Raw genomic sequence first — 21,881 nt, 5'->3', positions numbered from 1 at the left:
AATGAATTACAATTCAAAACAAAATTACAGTTCTAAATAAAAAAAATCGCATGTACTCAATTTTGCACCCCATAATAACTTTAGGGAAGAATTGCATTTTTTAAAATTTTTTTCAAAATCCGTTATTACGTAAAAAAAATTTACACCTTGGCATATTTTCTACCAATTATTCATTAACATTATTTGGAATACTATCTCTCTCGTGCTCAATCCGCTGTTAAAGCTCGTACAAATTGGTAGGAGTTAATCGGAATGGTTTCAACCGCCAATTCATGATTCACTAAAAATTCTCAATAGGATTGAACTCAGAACATTGAGCTGATAACTGCATTAATAAGAAATTTTTCTAAGAACATCATTCTTTACGATTTTTGACGTGTGCATTGGGTCGCCATCCTATAGAAAAATTACTTCATCTGCAGGATTAACACTTTTATATACAAAATCGTGATGATGAGACAACAAAATCGGTATGAGACTCATCATACCGATACGCAGATGGTTTTATTTTATTGCATATTAAACATAAAATAAATGACAGAAAAAAATTTTGGATTTGCTTTATTAGTTTTATTTTTATTCCATAAGAAGTGCACAAAATAGAAACATGTACTCATTTGAGCTCCCCACTGTATATAAAAATGAAATGGTCCATGTACACTGATGGACAAAATTCACCGCCATTTCCCATTTAGGATGTGTAAAGGACCGCCACGCTACGTATTTGTAAATTAGGTTAATTTAAAAAGACTTGTTTTAACTGAAGTATAATAAAAATGAATTATTGTTTTTGTTGAAAAAATAAAATTTTGTGTTTCAATTATATTTATAACGTGGTAGTCCTTTAAACATTCTAAAGGGAAATGGCGGTGACTTTTGTCCATCAGTGTATGTAATGGCATCACGAGAGAACGGCTGGAGCGATTTGGCTGATTTTTTTTATTCGATTCGAAAGGAGATGGTTTGTAAAGAAAAAATATCGGAAATTTTTTTTCAGTTTAGTCAATTGTAATAAAAAAGCTACCTAAAGTATGCAGTACAAATTTATATATTTTATTTGCAAATAAATAAGAAGTAAGTGGGTTGGAAAAATTTGAAGAACTAACATTAGTAAATGCCACCGGGCGAAGCGGGGGCGGTCAACTAGTTATTAATAAATAATATAGATATAATTTATAATCTACTTTAGTTTAAGTCTCATGATAATTCAAAAATACTGTTACGTGTTTACCTTTTAAAAACGTTGGTTTATTTCCTTTAAATAAACCGGATACTTTTGATTGCAAATAAATGCTGTTTAGTATGAAGTTTAAAATTGTAACAACTCGTTTATTTATTCAAATGTAGAACAATAACAGTTTAAATAGTCACTATGTTATTTTATAAATTTATGGATAGAAATTAATTTTGAAAACGAAACGTTTTGAAACCGAAGAGGTTGTGATGAATTTATTACATTCCATCAATTTGTATTAAATTTGTATACCCTTCACCATGAGTGGTAAGGGTATCATTATACCATTCACCTTCGTGAGAAGGGTATATACATATAAGTTTGTTATTCCGTTTGTAATTTCCACAATATAATTTTCCGACCCTATCTACAGTGAGCGTCAAAAGTGAGTAAACACCAGTGAATTCTTTGATTTTTTTAAGATCATAAAAATCATTATATTCCGACTTAAATCTTCTTTTTTCAGAACCGATTCTATTATTCAACTCAATCTCCATCAAATCGAAACTTTTAAATTTTAATCGATGGATAGATTTTAGGATTTTTATTATCTTAAAAAAAATCAAATAATTTTTGGTGTTTACTCACTTTTGACGCTCACTGTATATATATATAAATATGAAATGGTCCATGTATGTAATTTCATCACGTGAGAACGGCTGGAGCGATTTTGCTGATTTCTTTTTTATTCGATTAGAAATTTTCAGGAGATGGTTTGTAAAGAAAAAAAATTAAAAATTTCGGAAATTTTAATTTTTAATATACTGCCTCACTTCTCACTTTTCTTAATAAGAGAAATTTTTTGGAGAAACTTGAAGAACTAACATTAGTAAATAGCTGTCATCTAGTAATATATATATTCTGGATCCTTATAGATAGCGGAGTCGATTAAGCCATGTCCGTCCGTCTGTTGAAATCAACTTTCCGAAGCCCCCAATACACGATTCATACATGAATATCTCCGGAATTCTTCCGGCTCGGTTGCTATTAAAAATCGAGAAAATCGGTCCACAAATGGCTGAGATATAAGGAAAAACCAGGACAACCTCGATATATCTGGATTACTAAGTCATTAATATGTCATTTAGACAATATTGATATCTAATGATAGATATTTCAAAGACCTTTGCAACGACATATGTATATCGGAAAAAATATTTTTTATCCCGAACTTTTTTTTTCACCAAGTTTTTTTTTTGCTAAATATTAAAAAAAATTTAAATTTTTAAAAATGCATGTCTGGCCGCATATTCTGGTAGTTGTTCTGCCAATGCTCGCTTCAAACGATTCAGTTGTGTTAGGTACAGGTGTACTGTGATGGTATGGCCAGATTTCAACAGCTCTTAATAGATAGGACTGTTTTGGTCCTACCAAATACAGATCATTACCTTAGCTGCATGGATATTTGGTTTTGGTGTTAATTCGGCTGGTTGGCCGGGCTTCCAATACGATCTCTTACGCTTCAGGTTATCGTAATGGATCCATTTTTGACCGCAATTAATGATTCGGTGCAAAAACGACTTTCTTTTATAGCCTTCAAGCAGCATTTCATCTTCTTTAAAGGTCTCTTAGCTTCAATACGTATGGTACCCAATTTTCCAATTTTGGATGAATCCAGCTGCTTGCAAACGTTTCGAAATTGCTGATTGAGTAGCTCCCAATGATTTTGCAAGCTCTTGTTGAGTTTGACAACAATCTGCATGGAGTAATGCCTCCAATTCTAGGTGTTCAAACTTTTTTGGCTGGCCTGCGCGATCTTTGTCTTCGTCACAAACCATCTCTCGCACGTTGAAACCGATGGAACACATTTTCCATAAGCTTTGGTGAGCAATCCGTGTGCTTCAGCGGCACTTTTTATACCCTACACCACCATAGTGGGGAGGGTATTATGCGTTTGTGCAGATGTTTGTAACTCCCAAAAATATTAGTCTAACACCCACCTTAAAGTATACCGATCGACTTAGAATCACTTTCTTAGTTGATTAAACGATGTCCGTCCGTCTGGTTGGCTGGCTGGCTGGCTGTACATGTAAACCTTGTGTAAATATGGTACATATTATTGTTTCGGCCCAAGGACGAAGCCTATTGAAACTGGCTGAAATCGGTCCATTATTTCACCTAGCCCCCATACAAATGTCCTTCCGAAATTGGACTTTATCGGTCATAAATGTTTAATTTATAAATGTATCTCCACAAATTGCGCTCCAAATAAGTTTTATATATACGAAATTCATGTCACCAAATTTTGTTACGATCGGTCCATAATTAGTCATAGCTCCCATATAGACCCGCTTCCGAAAATCACTTTAACGTGCATAAATCGCTTAAAAATGTTGGTATACTCACAAAATTCAACATAGTAAACTTTCATATAGACATAAATCACACGACCTAATTTCATGGTCCATTATTGGTCATAGCCCCCATATAAGGCCCACTTCCGAAAATCTTCCGAAAATCACTCAAAAATATAAATTAATGAAATTTTGAAAGAAAAATGTTTTTGCTCTTTTACTTAGTGTAGGGCTTGACCGACCATACTTTCTTACTTGTTTCAAATTGAAGAAATAAAGCAAAACTTTCCCTATATAACGATTAGTTGGTACAAAATTCGACATTTTCGAAGCAAAAAAACTTTGTTGATTACACTATAATGTTCAATAAATAAGAGTAATAAATTACAGATATGTACCCGTCAAAATGACTTATAAGTTATTAACAGGGCAACCAAAAATATGCTCTAAAAAAAGTGTTTTATGCGCATAAAATATGCACTTAAAAACGAAAAATATGCTCTTAAAATATAAAAAATATGCACTTAAAAATAGTTGGTTATTGTTTGATTTCATTAAAAAAATATATATGAAGTAAATAAAATATTGAGCTCATAAATTAAAATTGGTTATTATAGGATTAAATACCGATTTTAGGGAATTTGGCACTACATGAAAATAGTTATATTCAATTCATTTTATTATATTTAGAAATAAATTACTATGTGTTTACTTAAGTTCTAAATTTTTTTAACTAAATCTTTGTTTTAGATTTCCGAGTTTCTTAGAAAATCATAATCAATTGATTTGTCTCATCATTTAAACTGCTTAATACTTCAAACTTTTTTTTAGTAATTAGTGGCATAATATTTTACATTCTCAATCCATGTGTCCCAATGTTTATAGGATCCCTACTGAGGATGTACCCAACAAGTTTCTCCAAATGTTTCTATTCTATATGAAGCTTTAAAAGCTTTTTTATCATTTGAATGTTTCAAAAACTCTGTGAATAGCGTATAATTTTTTGGTAAAAAATTGCAAAGGATTTTGGAGCATTCATCATGTATCTAGATTAACATCTCAATTCGGCTTCTAAAATTTAAATAGAATTATAAAAGAGCCTTACAATAGTGGAATGATTAGTTCTATTTAAGACTGCGGCAATTAAAAAACTGTTTGTTCAAGTTTTATCACTGGGACTCAAAATACCGTGACATTTCCTATGTTTCTTCCTTTCTCATCCATTGTATCGTTTATCGATATCCACGTATATTCTTTTTTAACGATTTCTTAATAAATTTGTTTACAAGTTGTGTAAATATATCAACGGGTTTTGAACGCGAGATTTTCGATAGATCTTAATATTCTAAACGTCTGTTGAATACTTGTTTAATTTTACATTAGTGGTAAACTATTAATGCCCAAACTGTCTCAATCTCAAGCTGACTAAAATTCCTTCTTTTAAATGTATCCAACATTTTTTTAAGAAGTTGCCCATAATAACATACAATTTTGGAATTTTCTTTTAATTTTTTACGTATTTTTACTATTTGTTAAATTTTAATATTTGTGTGTATATTTTTAATTTAATTGAAATATATGAAAACTAAGCTCACTTAAATCAACGAAAACTCTGTGAATATAAGCGATTATGGGTACTCTATTTTTTATTTAAGTAACTTAGGCCAATTATCATTGGACCTTAACAAAATAGTAAAATAAAATAATGAAAAATAAAAGAAAATATCCAACAAAAATATGCAGTTATGAGTTAAATATGCAAAAATATGCTATAAAACGCAAAATATGCCAAAATATGCAGTAAAGGGCAAAATATGCAAAAATATGCGCTAACAAATCGATGCCAAAATTCTTAAAATTGTCTGAAACGGATAAATACTAACTCATATGTTTATATGACGCACAGCAAAAAATATGATATTGCATATTTTTGGTTGCCCTGGTTATTAAAAACTAAACCCGCGTTCAAAAGATTCGCCATCTATTGTAAATCCCGCATTTTTAAGTCATATACACACAGCCTAAATAGTAAGTAAACACTAGTGGATTTTTTGATTTATTTAAGATCATGAAAATCATTATAGTTCGACTTAAATTTTTTTTAAGATCCGAAGCTATTATTCAGCCCAATCTCCAAGAAACAGAATCTTTTAAATTTTAATCGATGGATAGATTTTAGGATTTTCATTATCATAAAAAAATGTTATTTTCTGCATATTTGTCTGCATATTTTCTCGTTTTCTGAGTTTTTTTGCTTGCTTATTTTAATTTTATTTGTGCATATTTAAACTTGCCCTGGTTATTTATATCTATTAACAAATTAATAACTACGTTAATTTTGGTAAGAGATTGATAAAAATAAAATTGTTTACTTCTGTTAAGTGGAAATGGTGACTAACTACTAATAATATTCCGTCGTATACTTATACACTATACAATAACCACATAATAAATGTTTAAATATACGAACATATAACAAAAGAATGAAAAGGAAATTAATAATAAAATAAACATTGTTTATTGCATTACCTTTTATGTGATTTACTTTAAAAGCTTTTTAATTAAAGGACAATGCAATTATATTTAATGGAAAAATCAACTTTTTATAGAGTTTAAAAATTGTAAACTTGGAAAATTTAAAATAATTAAAAAAAAATACAATAAATACAATTGCTGCTGCACGTAGATTTTCATACAAATTAGGAATAATGTGGCAAACAATGATTATGATGGCGTCAAATACGACCTAGAATAAGAACAAATGTATTATTGGCTATAGATTTTTTTTTGGTTGAAGCAAGTAAACTTAACTTTTTCAGTCGTTTTCTAACCCGATTGATTTCTACGACAATCCCGAATAATTCCACTTACGATCGGATTAGAATTCTGTGACAGCCCTGAACATTCTCGAGTTTTGGAAATATTTTAAATAATGAAATTGTTATTCGTCTATTTGGATTAAATCTTTTTTCTTGTATGAATCTTCTGCATTTGTTTTTTTGAGCTTTTAAAGAAAGTCGAGTTCAAAAAACATCACATAAAACTAAGGAAAATAATTCCCGGTAATTTTCGCACAATTTCCTGGGATTGAAAATTTTATGGAATTCCTGGGAATTCCCGTGAAAAACTTTACTTGTAAGACTCAAACGTAGAAACGATATCTTAAAACATCCTCAGTTATAGTGCTGACAATGTATTGAGTCGTAGGTAACGAGTAGGGTCCTAAATTACAGGATTTACCTAGAAAATCCTTCGAGATTTTTCGGGATTAACAAATCCCGGGAAAAAAAGATTTTTTTATATTTTGGAAACTAACTGCAGCTTCCGAAATACATAGAAAGCTAAAATTTGACATACTTATAATACTTATCGCGTTTAAAATCCTAACGGAGCAATTACTAGTGAAAGAAGTTTTTATAAACACCATCAAAAGATGCAACACATCAAAATATTTGTCACACATTGGTATATATATTCTGGGTCCTCATTGGATTTTAAGACGATCTAATTATGTCCATCCGTCTGTCTGTCTGTTGAAAACATGATAGAGCCCAAACGAAAGGAGCTAGCTAGAAATCTTCCACAAATACTCTATTGATAAGGTTTGTTTCTTATTGAAGGTGGTCACTATCGGTCCATAATTTAACTTAGTCCCCATACAAATGTCTGCCGCGTAATACTGTTTGAGCAGTCATATATATATTGATTATGCGACAATCCTGATAAAATGTTGACCAAATTTGTTCTAAATATTCTGAAATTATACAGTAAAGTATGATGAGAATCGGGCAACATTTGTCCCTAGTGCCCATACAAGGTCGCCATCAGAAAATTACCTTAACATTCATAATTAAGAGTCGTGATGAAATTTGACACAAACAAGTTTTATATGAGCCTAAATCTTTCTACCAATATATACCATAATTGACCCTACCCCCATATATAGGGGCTAATATCACAAAAATATTTTATTGTCACTTACTTGTTTTTTTTTAAAATTTAAGCCTTTATACAATTCTTGAGTTAATATATAAGGAAACTATTGCCCAATTCACAATTGGTGTCGTAGCATTGTATGTCGTAATTATTGTACCCTTCACCTTTGTGAGAAGGGTATATATAAGTTTGTCATTCCGTTTGTAATTTCTACATTTTTCATTTCCGACCCTATAAAGTATATATATTCTGGATCCTTATAGATAGCGGAGTCGATTAAGCCATGTCCGTTTGTTGAAATCAATTTTCTGAAAAATCAATCTTCAATGTTCAATAATTGTGTCAGACATGCTTCCGAGAAGTTTGCTATTTAAAATCAACAAAATCGGTCCACAAATGGCTGAGGTGTGAGGAAAAAACCAGGGCAACCTCGATTTTTGACCTATATCTGAATTACTAAGTCATTAATATAGACAATATGGATATATAATGATAGATATTTCAAAGACCTTTGCAACTACGTATATAAGACCATAGTAAGTTGGAGTTTGACACATTGTAGGGTCAAAATCGGAAAAAAAAAATTTTAACCCAAATATTTTTTTTCACCACAAAAAAAAAATAAAAAAAAATTTTACATAAAATTGGAAAAAAAATTTTAAAATTTAAAAAAAAAATAAATTTAAAAGAAAAAAAATTTTAAATAAAATTCAAAAATTTTTTTTTCAAAAAAATTAAAAAAACAACTGGAAAAAAAAAATTTTGTTTACCTAAAAATATTTAAAATTTTTATTTTGAAAGGTAAAAGGTGAAGGGTATATTAGATTCGGCACAGCCGAATATAGCTGTCTTACTTGTTTTTTTTTTTTATTAATATTAGTTTTTTTCGAAAACAAACAACTTACAACGCTACGACACCGATTGTGAATTGGGCATAACTTATCGATAACTTTAATTGAACTATTGATAAACATTTTATTAATTGATTTTGTTTCAAAAAACTAATTATGGTTACTTTTTGTATTATTTTCGTTTCTTCTAGATACTGATGTCAAGACTGTCAAATCTATTGCTGAAATTTTTATTAGAAATTGAAAAATTATATTAACATCAACAACAATTCCATCCAATTGAAAACGTCAATATCTTTATAAATTTTTTACACCATAATACAATATAAAACAACAAAAAAAAAACAAGAACCAAACCATACGAATATTATTGAACAAATAAATATCTATTTTATGGTCGATTTATAAAATAAACATTGTTTTTGTTACAAAACAAAGACAAACAACAGAATTATTATTAGAATTACAAATCATACACATACTATATCTATTTATCTATATGTATGTACATGGTGTTTGCTAAGCAATCTTTTTAGCCTTTGTAACTTATTAATAATATTGACTAAACAATTAAGAAGGCACAAGTCGGATATTAAGTAAGGAAAGATAAAGACCACAAAAGAAAACAGAAACTATTCTTCTTTTTATCATGGCGTATTGCAATGCTTGAACGTTTCCGTTTATGTAATTTAAGTCGTCACTGTCGTTTGCGATCTACAGAACTGGCTCGAGATAAGAAACAAAGACAACAATGTGTTACAATACTATTTCTCGATGACACTACCCATACCTTTCGGATAGAGGTAAGTTTACTTGAAAATTGCTTTGCATTTTATATTTATATATGTATAAACGAACAATTTAAATGCAGTTTTATTTAAATTTAAATGTTTGTACAATTTTGCAAGTACATACATACATACATACTTACTACTATATATTGAAATTGTTATTGTTATCTACTTCTTCTTTTCTGTTTGTTTTCATTATTATTTTGTTTATTTTTATAACTTTCACAATTATTGTGTAGTTAGGTTTTAATTTTCATTTGAATTATGACTGCATGAGTGCAATTTTTACAATAATTTTGACTAAACTCTCATTTTTACTTTTCAATGTTTTGTAATCGTTAAAACAACACGCACTTTTTCTTTCATTATCATTAATTAAACAGGGTTTAAGAAAAAGAGATTACATTATACATACCTATGTATGTATGTATCATAGCTGTAACTTGTGAATAAAATACAAAATATAAATATTTTTATACCCTTCACCTTCGTGAGAAGGGTATATATAAGTTTGTCATTCCGTTTGTAATTTCTACATTTTTCATTTCCGACACTATAAAGTATATACACATCTGCTCAAAATAATAGATACACCAAAATTTATTTTTTAAAAACGAAAAAAAATAATGGTATATTGTAAAATTATAAAAAAAATTCAGTCGATTTTTATTTATAGTTAAAAGGAGAGTAAAAAACAAAAACAAAATATTTCATAATTAATAATAAATATTATAAAGTAAATTAAATTTCTTAAATTTCGAAAAATTTGGTGCTCATAATAATAGATACATTTTTAAAAATTCTTATTAAACAAAAGCTAATAAATTTTATCTTAAAAAAATTAGTTTATTATTAAAGTAAAGCTAGTATCCAGTATATCCACCTTTGTTTTGTAAAACTTTCTCCACTCTTCTGGGCATACTGGATATCAAGTTCTGACACTTCTCCAATGGAATCTCGTACCATATTTTTTGCGTTTTCTCCCATAAATCGTCTTTATTTTTGAAAACTTCCTTCGAAAGCCTTATCTTTAATTCACTCCACAAGTTTTCTATTGGGTTTAAATCAGGGGATTGGCTGGGCCAGCTTAAAACAGGTACGTTATTCTCCAAGAACCAGTTTTTAACTAATCTTGAACTATGTTTTGGGTCGTTGTCCTGCTGGAATGTCCATATTAATGGCATATTTTCCGATGCATATGGAAGCATTACGTTTTCCAATATGTCTCTATACCCACTAGCATTCATGGTATCTTCTATTCGGAATATCGGACCAACACCATTCCATGAAAAGCAACCCCAAACCATTATGTTTCCCCCGCCATGTTTTACCGTCTTTTTTGTAAATTTAACGTGGAATTCTTTTCCTTTTGGTCGGCGTACATTTCTTTGGCAGTCGTTTCCAAACAAATTTATTTTTGTTTCGTCGCTCCATAAAATATTTCTCCATTTTTTTTCGCCTTCACACCCGGACCATTGTAAGTGCTCTTTAGCAAATTCTAATCTTGTCTTGATATTTTTTTGGCGCATTAGTGGCACTTTTCTGGCAATTCTTCCCGGCAATTTAGCTTGTAAAAGACGACGACGAACTGTTTGTGGACTGATTTCGTTACATAGCTCCGCAGAAATAGCTTTCGATGATATGAAAGGGTCTTTTTTAACCATAAGGACGATCCGCCTATCTGTTTCTGGACTGGTTTTCTTTGGTCTACCGCGAGTTTCTCTTTTTTGTTTTTTAGATAAAGCATTTTGGACAAAATGTAAAGATCTTCCTATGCTCTTTGCTATTTCCCGTAATGATTTTCCTTGATTTCTCATCGTTTGAACAATTTTTTTCTCATCTTCGGTACAATGATGATTTCGTCCCATTTTCTTCAAAAGAGTCCTATTTTTTATAAAATTGTTGCTAAAATTTAAATTATACTTACTGTTTCACGTAAATAGAAACAAAAAATTGCACAAAAAAAAATTGTATATAAACAAATTACAAATTACTGATGTGTATCTATTTTTATGAGCAAATAATTTTTTGTAATTCAAATAAATTCGTTTTTAAAAATCAACATGAAAGCAAATAGTTGCCAGATTTTTGACTGACATGACATTGCCAGATAGAAATTTTAATAATATGATGTATTCTTAACGCTTGCGAGGAAATTTTCAATGTTACCGCCATTTAAATTTTTTCCAATTAGGTGTATCTATTATTTTGAGCAGATGTGTATATTCTGGATCCTTATAGATAGCGGAGTCGATTAAGTCATGACCGTCTGTCCGTCTGTCTGTTGAAATCAATTTTCTGAAGACCCCAGATATCTTCGGGATCCAAATTTTCAATAATTCTGTCAGACATGCTTTCGAGAATTTTGCTATTTAAAATCAGCAAAATCGGTCCACAAATGGCTGAGATATGAGGAATAAACCAAGACAACCTCGATTTTTTACCTATTTTTGACCTATATCTGGATTACTAAGATATTCATATAGACAATATGGATATCTAATGATAGATATTTCAAAGACATTTGCAACGACGTATATAAGACCATAGTAAGTTGGACCTACAATGGGTCAAAATCGAAAAAACCCGAATTTTTTTTTCACCAAAAAAAAAATTTAAAAACCAAAAATAATTTTTTAAAATTTAAAAAATTTAAAATAACAATCGAAAAAAATTTTGGAAAAAAAAACAAATGGAAAAAAAAATTAAATTTTGTTTACCTAAAAATATTTAAAATTTTTAAGTATAATTTGGTGAAGGGTATATAAGATTCGGCACAGCCGAATATATCACTCTTACTTGTTTTTCTTAGTTTTATTTTTAAAAACAGTTTTTAAAGTAACTAGTTATTCAAAAAGATCGTCTGACTGGCATTCCTCCTAACATTCCTCCTATTTAATAACACCGCAAGTGAAAATATACGTTCAAAATATAGTTGAATTATTTTTGAGCATTGTTTTTCCATTGCAAACGAAGGATCTTTTTCATAATCATCGGAAGAAAAATCTTCATCGTCCGAGCTCATTTTCAAACACAAAAATATTTTTTATAAAATTGTTCAAAAATTTGTTAAATATTAGACTTTATTTTCACAAATAAAATTATTCAAAGAATATTTCTATGATAAAAGTACTAAAAAAATGTTTGTTGAATATATAAATATTTTTCTTTTTTTCGAGAAATACAATTGCCCAATTCACAATTGATGTCGTAGTATTGTAGCATTGTATGTCATAAATATTTTTCAAACAAATTTTTCGAATCAAAAAGAAATCATTAATAAAAGAAATTACGACATACAACGATACAACGCTGCGACACCAACTGTGAATTGGGCAAATTATTCAAAGAAAATTGCTTTGAATAAAATCTATCAACAAATTTTCGAATAAGTAAAATAATATTTTATTCGTAACTGGTTGTATAAACTAAATCAATATTTAATTTTTACTATAAAAATACAATTAGAAAATAATTACATGTTTTCATATTGATTAGAATATTTTAAAATCTATTCATTACATAATAAATAAAATACAACTTATTGTTACTAAAATACAAATACTATTAGTATAATTTTGTAAATGTTTATTCAAAACTTTTAAGCATAATTTATTTAATATCGTATTCTATTGAAATCAAATAATATTTAAGGCTGTATATTCTAAATAGATATATGGGCAAGTCCCAGAAACAGTCTACCAACAAAAAAATTTTTAAATGAATCAAACTTGGAATTCTTAATTGTAATATTAGACTTGATATGTATATTATATTTTATATATAAACAAAAGGTATTTTGATTCATACAAAAATGATTATAATGATTATAAAATCCAACACTAGGTCAGATATCTTAATTTTATACAAAACAATTTAATTTTTTAATGTGTTTTTATAACTACTGAAATGTTAACAAGATGGTTCGATTGACAGCAATATTTTTGACCATTCAATTTAAATACAAATGAATTTTGAGTAATTTCACTTTGAATGGTATTTTTCGCAACTTCTCACGGAAATGGAGATAATTTTCTAGCATCTGGATAATTTGTAACGAGCATCACGTAACGTGCATAACAAAATGTTCTCGGCTTTTTATGAAAACGGCAAATGATTGTTCATGCAAATAAGTTATATTAGAATTATCTTTCATTCATCTTTCTTTTAGGAATAAGATTTTGTGTGCTTTATTATGCCAAATTCGCTAAAATTACGAATAAACACTTCAACTTTTAAAGTTACTTCCACTTTTTGTAACGTGCGTCACAAAATTTTGCGATCAATTATTTCGCAAGAAATGGCAATGAAAAGGAAATGTCTTATGCCATTTGGAATTGCACTTAAATCTCAATATAGCGTATAGTATACGTCGGAGGTATCTTATTTGAAAAACCAAAAAATTTTCATATTTAAATATGAAAACGTGTACGAATGAAACGTTCGTCACGCAGGATTAGCCCATATGTTAAGTAGTTTGTATCATATTTTGAATAATATATAATGATTTCAATATAAATTTATTTTTTCAAATATAACTAAAATTCAAAAATAATTAAGTTTTAGCAAATATTTTGAATAAAAATATTCACAATTTACAGCTATGGTATGTATGTAAATTAGTTCCTCAAAGAAAGTTGCGGTTGTTCCCAACTGAAATAAACGTTTATTTGGTGGGGATAAACAGGACCTTTAGGTTTTCATTATTTCATATTTTTTTTAAATTCCGGAAATTCGACAAAATCGGTCCACAAATGGCTGAGATATAAGGAAAAAACTAGGACAACCTCGATTTTTGACCTATATCTGGATTACTAAGTCATTAATATAGACAATATGGATATCTAATGATAGATATTTCAAATTCCATTGCAACGATGTAGATAAGGCTATAGTAAGTTGGACATACAATGGGTCAAAATCGGAAAAAAATATTTTTAACCCGAATTTTTTTTTCATCAAAAATTTTTTTTGTCATAAATTCTTTTTCCAAAAAAAATAATTAAAGAAATTTAAAAAAACTTTTTTTAAAAAAAATTAAAAAACAATTTGGAAAAAAAAAATTTTTTTAAAATTTTAAACCATTAAAAAAAAAATTTTGATTTTGTTTAAATAAAAATATTTAAAAAAAAATAATATTTTTAAGTATAATTTGGTGAAGGGTATATAAGATTTGGCACAGCCGAATATAGCTCTCTTACTTGTTTGAATTTCAATCTATTTCGAATTTTATTCGAAATATATTTTCGTTCCGATCTGGTGAAGTGGATCCATTTATTATCTCAAGTAATGATTCTTTGCAAAAATTAGTTGCTTTAATAGTGTTTCAGACATACAAAATGGTACTCAATTTCTCTGCTTTTGGATAAATACTGCTGCTTGCAAACCTTTTGAAAGTGCTGATTGAGTAGCTCCCAATGATTTAGCAAACTCTTGTTTGCCAACAATTTTCTTGGAGTAGTTCCTCCAATTCTTGGTCTTCACCATAAGCTTCGGTGGGCAATCGGTGTGCTTCGGTAGTACTTTTTTCAAATTAAAGAAGTAAAGCAAAACTTCTCGCAAATTACGCTTTGTTGGCACAAAATTAGACATTTTCGAAGCATAAAAAGATAAAGTTGTTTTCATAGTGCAGCTCCTTGTGAATTCTCATAATATTTAGTTAACTTTATATAGTTCGGCATCTTCAACGCAGACTTAACCAAATATTCAAAAAAAAAAAATGTTTACTCAAGGTCTTGCTAACTTCAGATTTGATTTCGTTTGTGTGCATATGAATCCGGTATAAATTGCATTCTCATCTGAACCAGCTCATTTTAATGAATCTGCAAATCATTGCCTTGAATATTATTGCGACCCAGGCGTTTTAATACGTATTGTTCCCGAGCAAGTGTCAAAAGTGATCGCATCAATTATCGACGTGGTGCCGTTTTACTGATACATTCGTCCGGACTTTATTGTTGGAATCTGCAATTTGAGATGGGGTGTAAAGCTGTGTTTCCGAGACAAAAATGTTTTAGTTTCGCCTTGCCTCCATGGGTTGAATATAAATCCATTCTAAAACACACGTGCCATTCAGAAGCGTCGGGTTGTGGGAAAATTGGAAAGAATTTGATTCTACTTTATTTTATTAATTGACATTGACACGAGCTAGATAATTTCAGCTTTATTACTTTAGAGCATTGGTAGGCAAATAGAGGCATTTAATTTTTGGGTAAAAAATAAAATATCTACAACAACATCAAGCAACTGAATGAAATTTGTGTATTTTTACGCTCTTTTGTTCACATTCGGGTTGTTTGACGAAAATCATCGTAACCTGAACAATATGAACGCCTACCATGGCTTTAGAGTGACAGTTAGGGGTAATTTGACAGATCGGAGAAAAAATACTGCTCATATGGTTGCTGAATTGATCAGATTATGGTAATATCAGTTGTGGAAATGTTAATATCAGAAAGTGGAAATCAAAATTGATTTAATACGAGAAACTTATCTAATCTTAGAATACCTAGGAGTAGATTGGAAACTACCAAAACAAAAAGGTTAGAATATGTCGGGAGTTTGAACTTTAACAATTCACCAAGTAACTTGGAAGACAACAACCATTTATCAATATTTAAGAAAAACATATAGTGGTATATTTTGCAAAACTTCTTTACTAATATTAAAAAATATTTTTATATTTTTATTTTAAATAATTAATAATGTTTTTAAGTATCATGTTTCTTTAATATTGCCAATTTGTCTTTTTAAGTCACATGTGGCGCGAGACATCTTAGAATGAATTGTATTAAATTTTAAATGAAAAGAAAAAATTTAATATTACTTACAGTATCATTAAAAATGCTTTTACTTTAATATTTACTAATATTTTTTTTTACTTTTTGAATATTGTATTATTACAGAAACGTGCCAAAGGTGGCGATTTACTTGAGCAAGTATATCAGTTTCTAGAACTATCCGAAAGGGATTATTTTGGTTTATTATTTCCCACAAAACCTGGTGATGTTGTGGTATGTATTGTTATAATATATTAATTATCTCGTGTAACCAGTAATTCATAAAATAAACTATATTTTCAATAGCGATGGGTTGATGCACAAAAGCCTTTTAAAAAACAATGCAATAGTATTGCTAGTATGGATAATGACACCGTTCCATTATTAGAATTTAGAGTTAAGGTATGTATGTAAACTAAACAAATATGTAAAATTTTATACTCGTAAATATGTGTGTATATAAGTTTATTAATAGAAATTTATTTCCTATTGATTATTAGTTTTATGTAAGTGATCCCAGTCGTTTACAAGAAGAATATACACGTTATCAGTTTTATTTGCAAATAAAACGTAACATTTTGTTGGGCAAACTGCCATGTTCAATTAATACACAATGTCTGCTAGCTAGTTATACCGTGCAATGTAAGTTATTTTTTAATATTTCTGATTGACAGCCGTATAATATTGTTTCTAATTTCTTGGTTTTTGTTTGCTTTAGCTGAACTAGGTGATTTCAATCCTTTAGAACATCAACCTGGCTATTTGAGTAATTTGCAATTGTTGGCCGACCAATCAAGCGATGCTGAACGTAAAATATCTGAATTGCATAAATTACATCGTGGCCAGTTGCCAGCTGATGCTGAATATAATTATTTGGAACATGCTAAACGACTGGATTTATATGGCATTGATTTGCATAAAGCTATGGTGAGTAATCGAATGAAATATATAAGGTTTTTGAGAAATTTTAAAATTTTGTAGTCCAGTGAGGCTAGATTTAATACATATTACAATTGTTTATCTTTTCATTTGTAGGATTCCAATGGCAAAGATTTGCAACTGGGTGTTTCTGCTATAGGTCTGCTTGTCTTTCAAAATTCTTTACGTATTAATACCTTCTCTTGGTCTAAAATGGTTAAGGTTTCGTTTAAACGTAAAGATTTCTTTATACAACTACGTCGAGAACCGGTAAGAAATAATACTATATTTATCTATCTGCATCTGAATTCCCATCTGAGTTTAATGTTACAAAAAGTAAGAGAGATATATTCGGCTGTGCCTTTTACCAAACTATACTTTAAAAAATAGATTGACTATACCGACTCCGCCTTCTATAACGGGCCAGGATATACAATACAAGTTGTTCAAATCAGATGAGAACTCAGATATTGTAAATATAGCAGGAATTATTTTAATTATTCTTCATCACGTTTGTTTTACTTGAATTTTTAGTCGGAAAGCTATGACACTTTATTAGGTTTTAGTATGAATTCTCATAAACATGCCAAGGCATTGTGGAAATCTTGTGTGGAACATCATTCGTTCTTCCGCCTAAAGAGACCTCATCGTCTTTCGCGCTTCCTTAATTTAAGTTTAGGATCAAAGTAAGTAAATTTAATTTTTTAAATTATTCGAGACTTTAATATTCTATGTAATAATATTTTTCCAATAAGTAGATTTTATTATTCCGGTCGCACCGAGCTGCAAGCTGTTCAAGAATCAAAGCAACGCTCCAAAATTCATAAGGCTTTTGTTCGTTCTCCCAGTAAGCGTTTAATCACTATTGGACCCGGTGGCACTACAACTTCCCCATTGGCTAATGGTGGCAGCGGTTCCGATAGCAATGGCAGTGTCTCACATAATGGTAAAACTCCGTCCGCAATAGCTGCTGCACACACGTCCATTTTAACCATTACAAAAACTAGCCGTCCTCATCATGACAATAAGGTTACGTCCAAACAATTGGATTCAATGCCACGCAAAGCTTGGGAGCAACATAGCGATGAATATGACATACAGCTGTACGTAGTAAATTTATTAAATCAAATTTCTGTTTTCTTATTTAATTTGTATTCCAAAAACTTAGTGATACCGGCTATATTGAACAATGCAGCCGCCGTTTTGAGTCTCCGGTTCCTGCGTATAGTACTGGATCCCACAGTCCCAATGGCACTCAAATGGGCGCAGCTATAACCACGTACATTAATGGCTGTTCGACAGCCCCAGAAAGTGGCAGTGATTTAATTACAATACGTTTATTGGCCGACGAACATGGACGTTTTGGTTTTAATGTTAAAGGCGGCATCGATTTAAGTCTACCAGTGCAAGTATCAAAAGTTGTACCCAATACCCCAGCCGATCGCTGTACGCCACGTGTCCGAGAAGGCGATGAAGTTGTGCTAATAAATGGCCGAGAAGTACTAGGACTGAAGCACGAACAAGTTGTTAGCATGATAAAAGAGTGTCGTACTACACGTAATGGCGAACTATTATTAACCATGAGACCGGGTGGTAGTAGGGCTGGAGCATTCTGCGAAGAAGAAGAACCTCTGTATCAATATGTGCCAGAAAATGATGAAATTGGCTCGCATTCGAATCTTTTGGATGGTGACGCTTTATTCACACAAAGTCTGCTGTTGTTAAGTGATGGTCTGGCCTCCGGTGCTTTGTTGGCCCAGTATGAGTTGATGTATCGTAAAAATCCAGATTTACTTATAACTGAAGCACGCAAACCGGAAAACATAGCAAAAAATCGTTATCGTGACATATCACCGTACGATTGCACACGCGTCTCTTTAGTAAATTGCTCAAGTGGTGATTATATTAATGCTAATTATGTTAACATGGAAATACCGGGTGGCATCAATCGCTATATTGCCACCCAAGGACCGTTGGTATCAACAACCTCCGACTTTTGGCGCATGGTCCAACAGGAGAGTAGCCATTTAGTGGTGATGTTAACCACAGTAATGGAAGCGGGAAGACAAAAATGCCACCAATATTGGCCAGTAACGGGTGAAGAACTGCAGTTGGGTGAGGGTTTTTCGGTGAAATGTCTTAGTGAGAAACCAGATGAGACCGGTAGTTTTGTATTTCGGGAATTTCTGCTGTGCGATAAACGTACCGGCGAACAGCGTCACATTCAACACATGCAATATCTTGCCTGGCCAGATCATTGTGTACCAGCTGATCCAAATTTGTTTTTAGAATTTGTCGAACGTGTCCGCAATGCACGAAATCGCTCGCTCTTGCAGGAAATTGAAGAGAGTCTCAAGCAGGTGCGTTTGCTTGATGCAGACGCCGATGAAAATGGCGGTCTCATGTGTGAACGTAAATGTGCTGCCAGCAATGGTGTTACACCCGAAGATGAAACTCCAGTTTCTACCAGTGTTCATCAGTAAGTTATAACAAATTATTAGAGTCCGACCAAATATTTGGTTTCGATTTCGAATACCGAAACTTTTATAAAGGAACAACAAAGACTATGGAATTTTTATGCTGAAACATGCTCTAAAATTATAACACCTGTTTTTTTTCGGATTAGGTCGAATAATGATTTATGGTCGAATATCAGGTTCGGTCGGACTTTGCAAATTATACGAAACAAAATTTATTAAATTTATACAAATTATAATTGTTATTTTGTGCTCTTTTACTTACAGATGTATTAGTGCTGCCAATCCCCCTGTCATAGTTCATTGCTCGGCTGGTATTGGACGTACTGGTGTTCTTATTCTTATGGATACTGCACTGGCTTTAATGGAGGCTCGGGAGCCGGTTTATCCTTTGGATATTGTACGTACAATGCGTGATCAAAGAGCATGTATGGTACAAAATGTGGTAAGTGTCTGCATAAAGTTAAATTTTAATTAGATACAGAAAAAATTGGTATAGATTGAAATCTTTTACTAAAACTGAGCTTTCTGAGAATTTTACAAATTTTTTATGTAAAACCTGTAAATTTAGGCATTTAAACATTAAAATATCTTTAAAAGAATGTGGTCATACTTCTTAGCATTGGCAAAACAATGGAAACTTTTAAAATTCTGCAAAAAAAAGAATATTTAATATTTAAAACGATGTAAAAAGCATAAAGTTTTATTGTTTATCAATTTTTATGTAATTGATATATTTGGATTTGATTAGAACGGCACCCTCATATCTAAAGAACAGTTACTCTTTTGTCTACGGGAAATACAAGTATATTTTTGACTCGATTCCGTCACTTGGTGAATGTGGCACTAGTAACAAGATTACGATTATTATTGAGTCATCCTTTAACAGGAACAGAGGTATGTCGAAGGAGGTCCTTGGAGCTCACTATCGTGAGGAATTTTTTTTGGTTGCTACTGACTCCTCGATTATGAACAATGGCACTGGATGTGCTGTTTTTAATCTTTTCACTGGACGTTTCTTTTTGTACAGTTCACGTGAGAGACTTTCATCACTGTCTGGAGAATTAATTGCCATTAAAAGGGCTGTTGATATAGCCATTGAGGATAATAACTCGCGTCTTGTTATTTACACTGATAGTAGAAATGCGTGTATTTTGTTGGGACGTGCTAGTTCGAGGAACTTTGTAGTATCGGATATTATTAATTCTATAGTTGATTCTCATATCCTTGAGGTACATATAGTATGGGTTCCTGCCCATGTTGGAGTTTGGTTCAATGAGAGGGTAGATTACCTGGCCAAACAGGCCGTTTCTCTTGGCGCTCCCTTAGAGGTAAGACTTCCGTATGGGGATGCTCTTGTGAGGATAAGGAATTCTCTTAATCAAGAGTGGTTAGATTTTTACAGGACCAGATTTCAAGTGTCTGGACGTTTCTTCTTCTCTCTTTTCAATGAAATACCTGCAAGACCTTGGCCAGGGGTGTTGGTTGGGATCCAATTGACATCAAGATTATTAATAGGCTCTTATGTGGCCACTGTTATAGTGGCGTTTACCTTCACATGATACGTAAGAGATCGTCTGATGTTTGTGATTTTTGTAACATGATCGACAATTCTGAGCATCTTATCTTTCACTGTTCTGAATTCAATGATATTAGAATTAAACACCAATTATTTAGTAAATTTACTAATCTTTTTGACTTATTAAATTTTCATGACATCGGTATATACTCTCAGTTAATTAGTTTCATTAAGGAAGCTAACATACGATATCGTTTTTAAGTTTTAGGAAATAATCAACCGTTAGTCACTAACAGCGTTATACTAGAGGAAGTAGGCATTTTTCAATGTCAAACGTTTTCCCGTGTTTTTTTCCTTTGTGTGGGATACCCTGGCTTCAGCTATTTTTATTAAAAACCAAAAAAAAAAATTATATATTAAGTAGAAATTTATAACCGATTATGGCGAATAAGCTAGGTTATTGAAAATAATAAAATACAAAAAATAAAAATAAGCTTTTTAAATACATACTAAATAAGACTTGGGTCATGATTTGCGAACATTTAAAAAAATATCTGCGATAAATATTGGATTAATACCCGTAATTTCAACAAATAGATATCTATTAGTGCTTAGTTACTTATGGAGTAATTTCAACAAATAGATATCTATTAGTGCTTAGTTACTTATGGAGTAAAAATATTTGGTAATTTTTACTCGTAGATGTTGATTTGAAATCAATGTCAAGTTACCTTTTAGGTAAATTTATCTGATGTGTATTTTACACCGTAGATATCTATTTGTTGAAATTACTGGCATAATAAATCAGCAATTTCGTGAGTCAGGTACTAAACATTTGGGAGAATGACTACTCCAAGACTAGATCATTTAATTGCAAGTTCCATAAAAGACTCCCCGGGAGGGTTAGCAATAATATAAATTTTAAAATTATTGCTCGAACTATTAGCCGCAGGGCAAATGCAGCTGATCTTGATTGGTTGATATCGAAATGGACTAATTAATGTTCTCCAAATATAATTTAAGAGGCAAAAATTGTTTCAATACTTGTTTTTAATATTTTTCTTAAAGTGTATTTTGGTCAA

The 21,881-nt window shown here is 30.8% G+C and overlaps 1 protein-coding gene across 2 annotated transcripts in view; it reads left to right on the top strand.

Annotated features, from left to right (window-relative positions):
* The window catches only part of Ptpmeg (protein tyrosine phosphatase Meg), a 37,097-nt gene that overhangs the window by 12,958 nt on the left and 2,258 nt on the right, over positions 1-21,881 (top strand). The window contains exons 3-12 of one of the 2 annotated variants that reach the window (XM_065506463.1): positions 8,507-9,118; positions 16,012-16,119; positions 16,192-16,287; positions 16,386-16,527; positions 16,604-16,812; positions 16,921-17,073; positions 17,338-17,489; positions 17,559-17,906; positions 17,972-19,282; positions 19,548-19,725. In XM_065506463.1, coding sequence (XP_065362535.1) covers positions 8,978-9,118; positions 16,012-16,119; positions 16,192-16,287; positions 16,386-16,527; positions 16,604-16,812; positions 16,921-17,073; positions 17,338-17,489; positions 17,559-17,906; positions 17,972-19,282; positions 19,548-19,725 — 2,838 coding nt within the window. In that variant the 5' untranslated portion in view covers positions 8,507-8,977. The remainder of the gene's footprint in view (positions 1-8,506; positions 9,119-16,011; positions 16,120-16,191; positions 16,288-16,385; positions 16,528-16,603; positions 16,813-16,920; positions 17,074-17,337; positions 17,490-17,558; positions 17,907-17,971; positions 19,283-19,547; positions 19,726-21,881) is intronic. The other variant, XM_065506465.1, reaches the window with a different exon arrangement.

The sequence above is a fragment of the Calliphora vicina genome, chromosome 3 (genome assembly GCF_958450345.1).
Source record: "Calliphora vicina chromosome 3, idCalVici1.1, whole genome shotgun sequence".
Lineage (NCBI taxonomy): Eukaryota > Metazoa > Arthropoda > Insecta > Diptera > Calliphoridae > Calliphora > Calliphora vicina.
The sequence above is the reverse complement of the archived record's forward strand: the minus strand, read 5'-3'. Positions and strand labels throughout refer to the sequence as shown.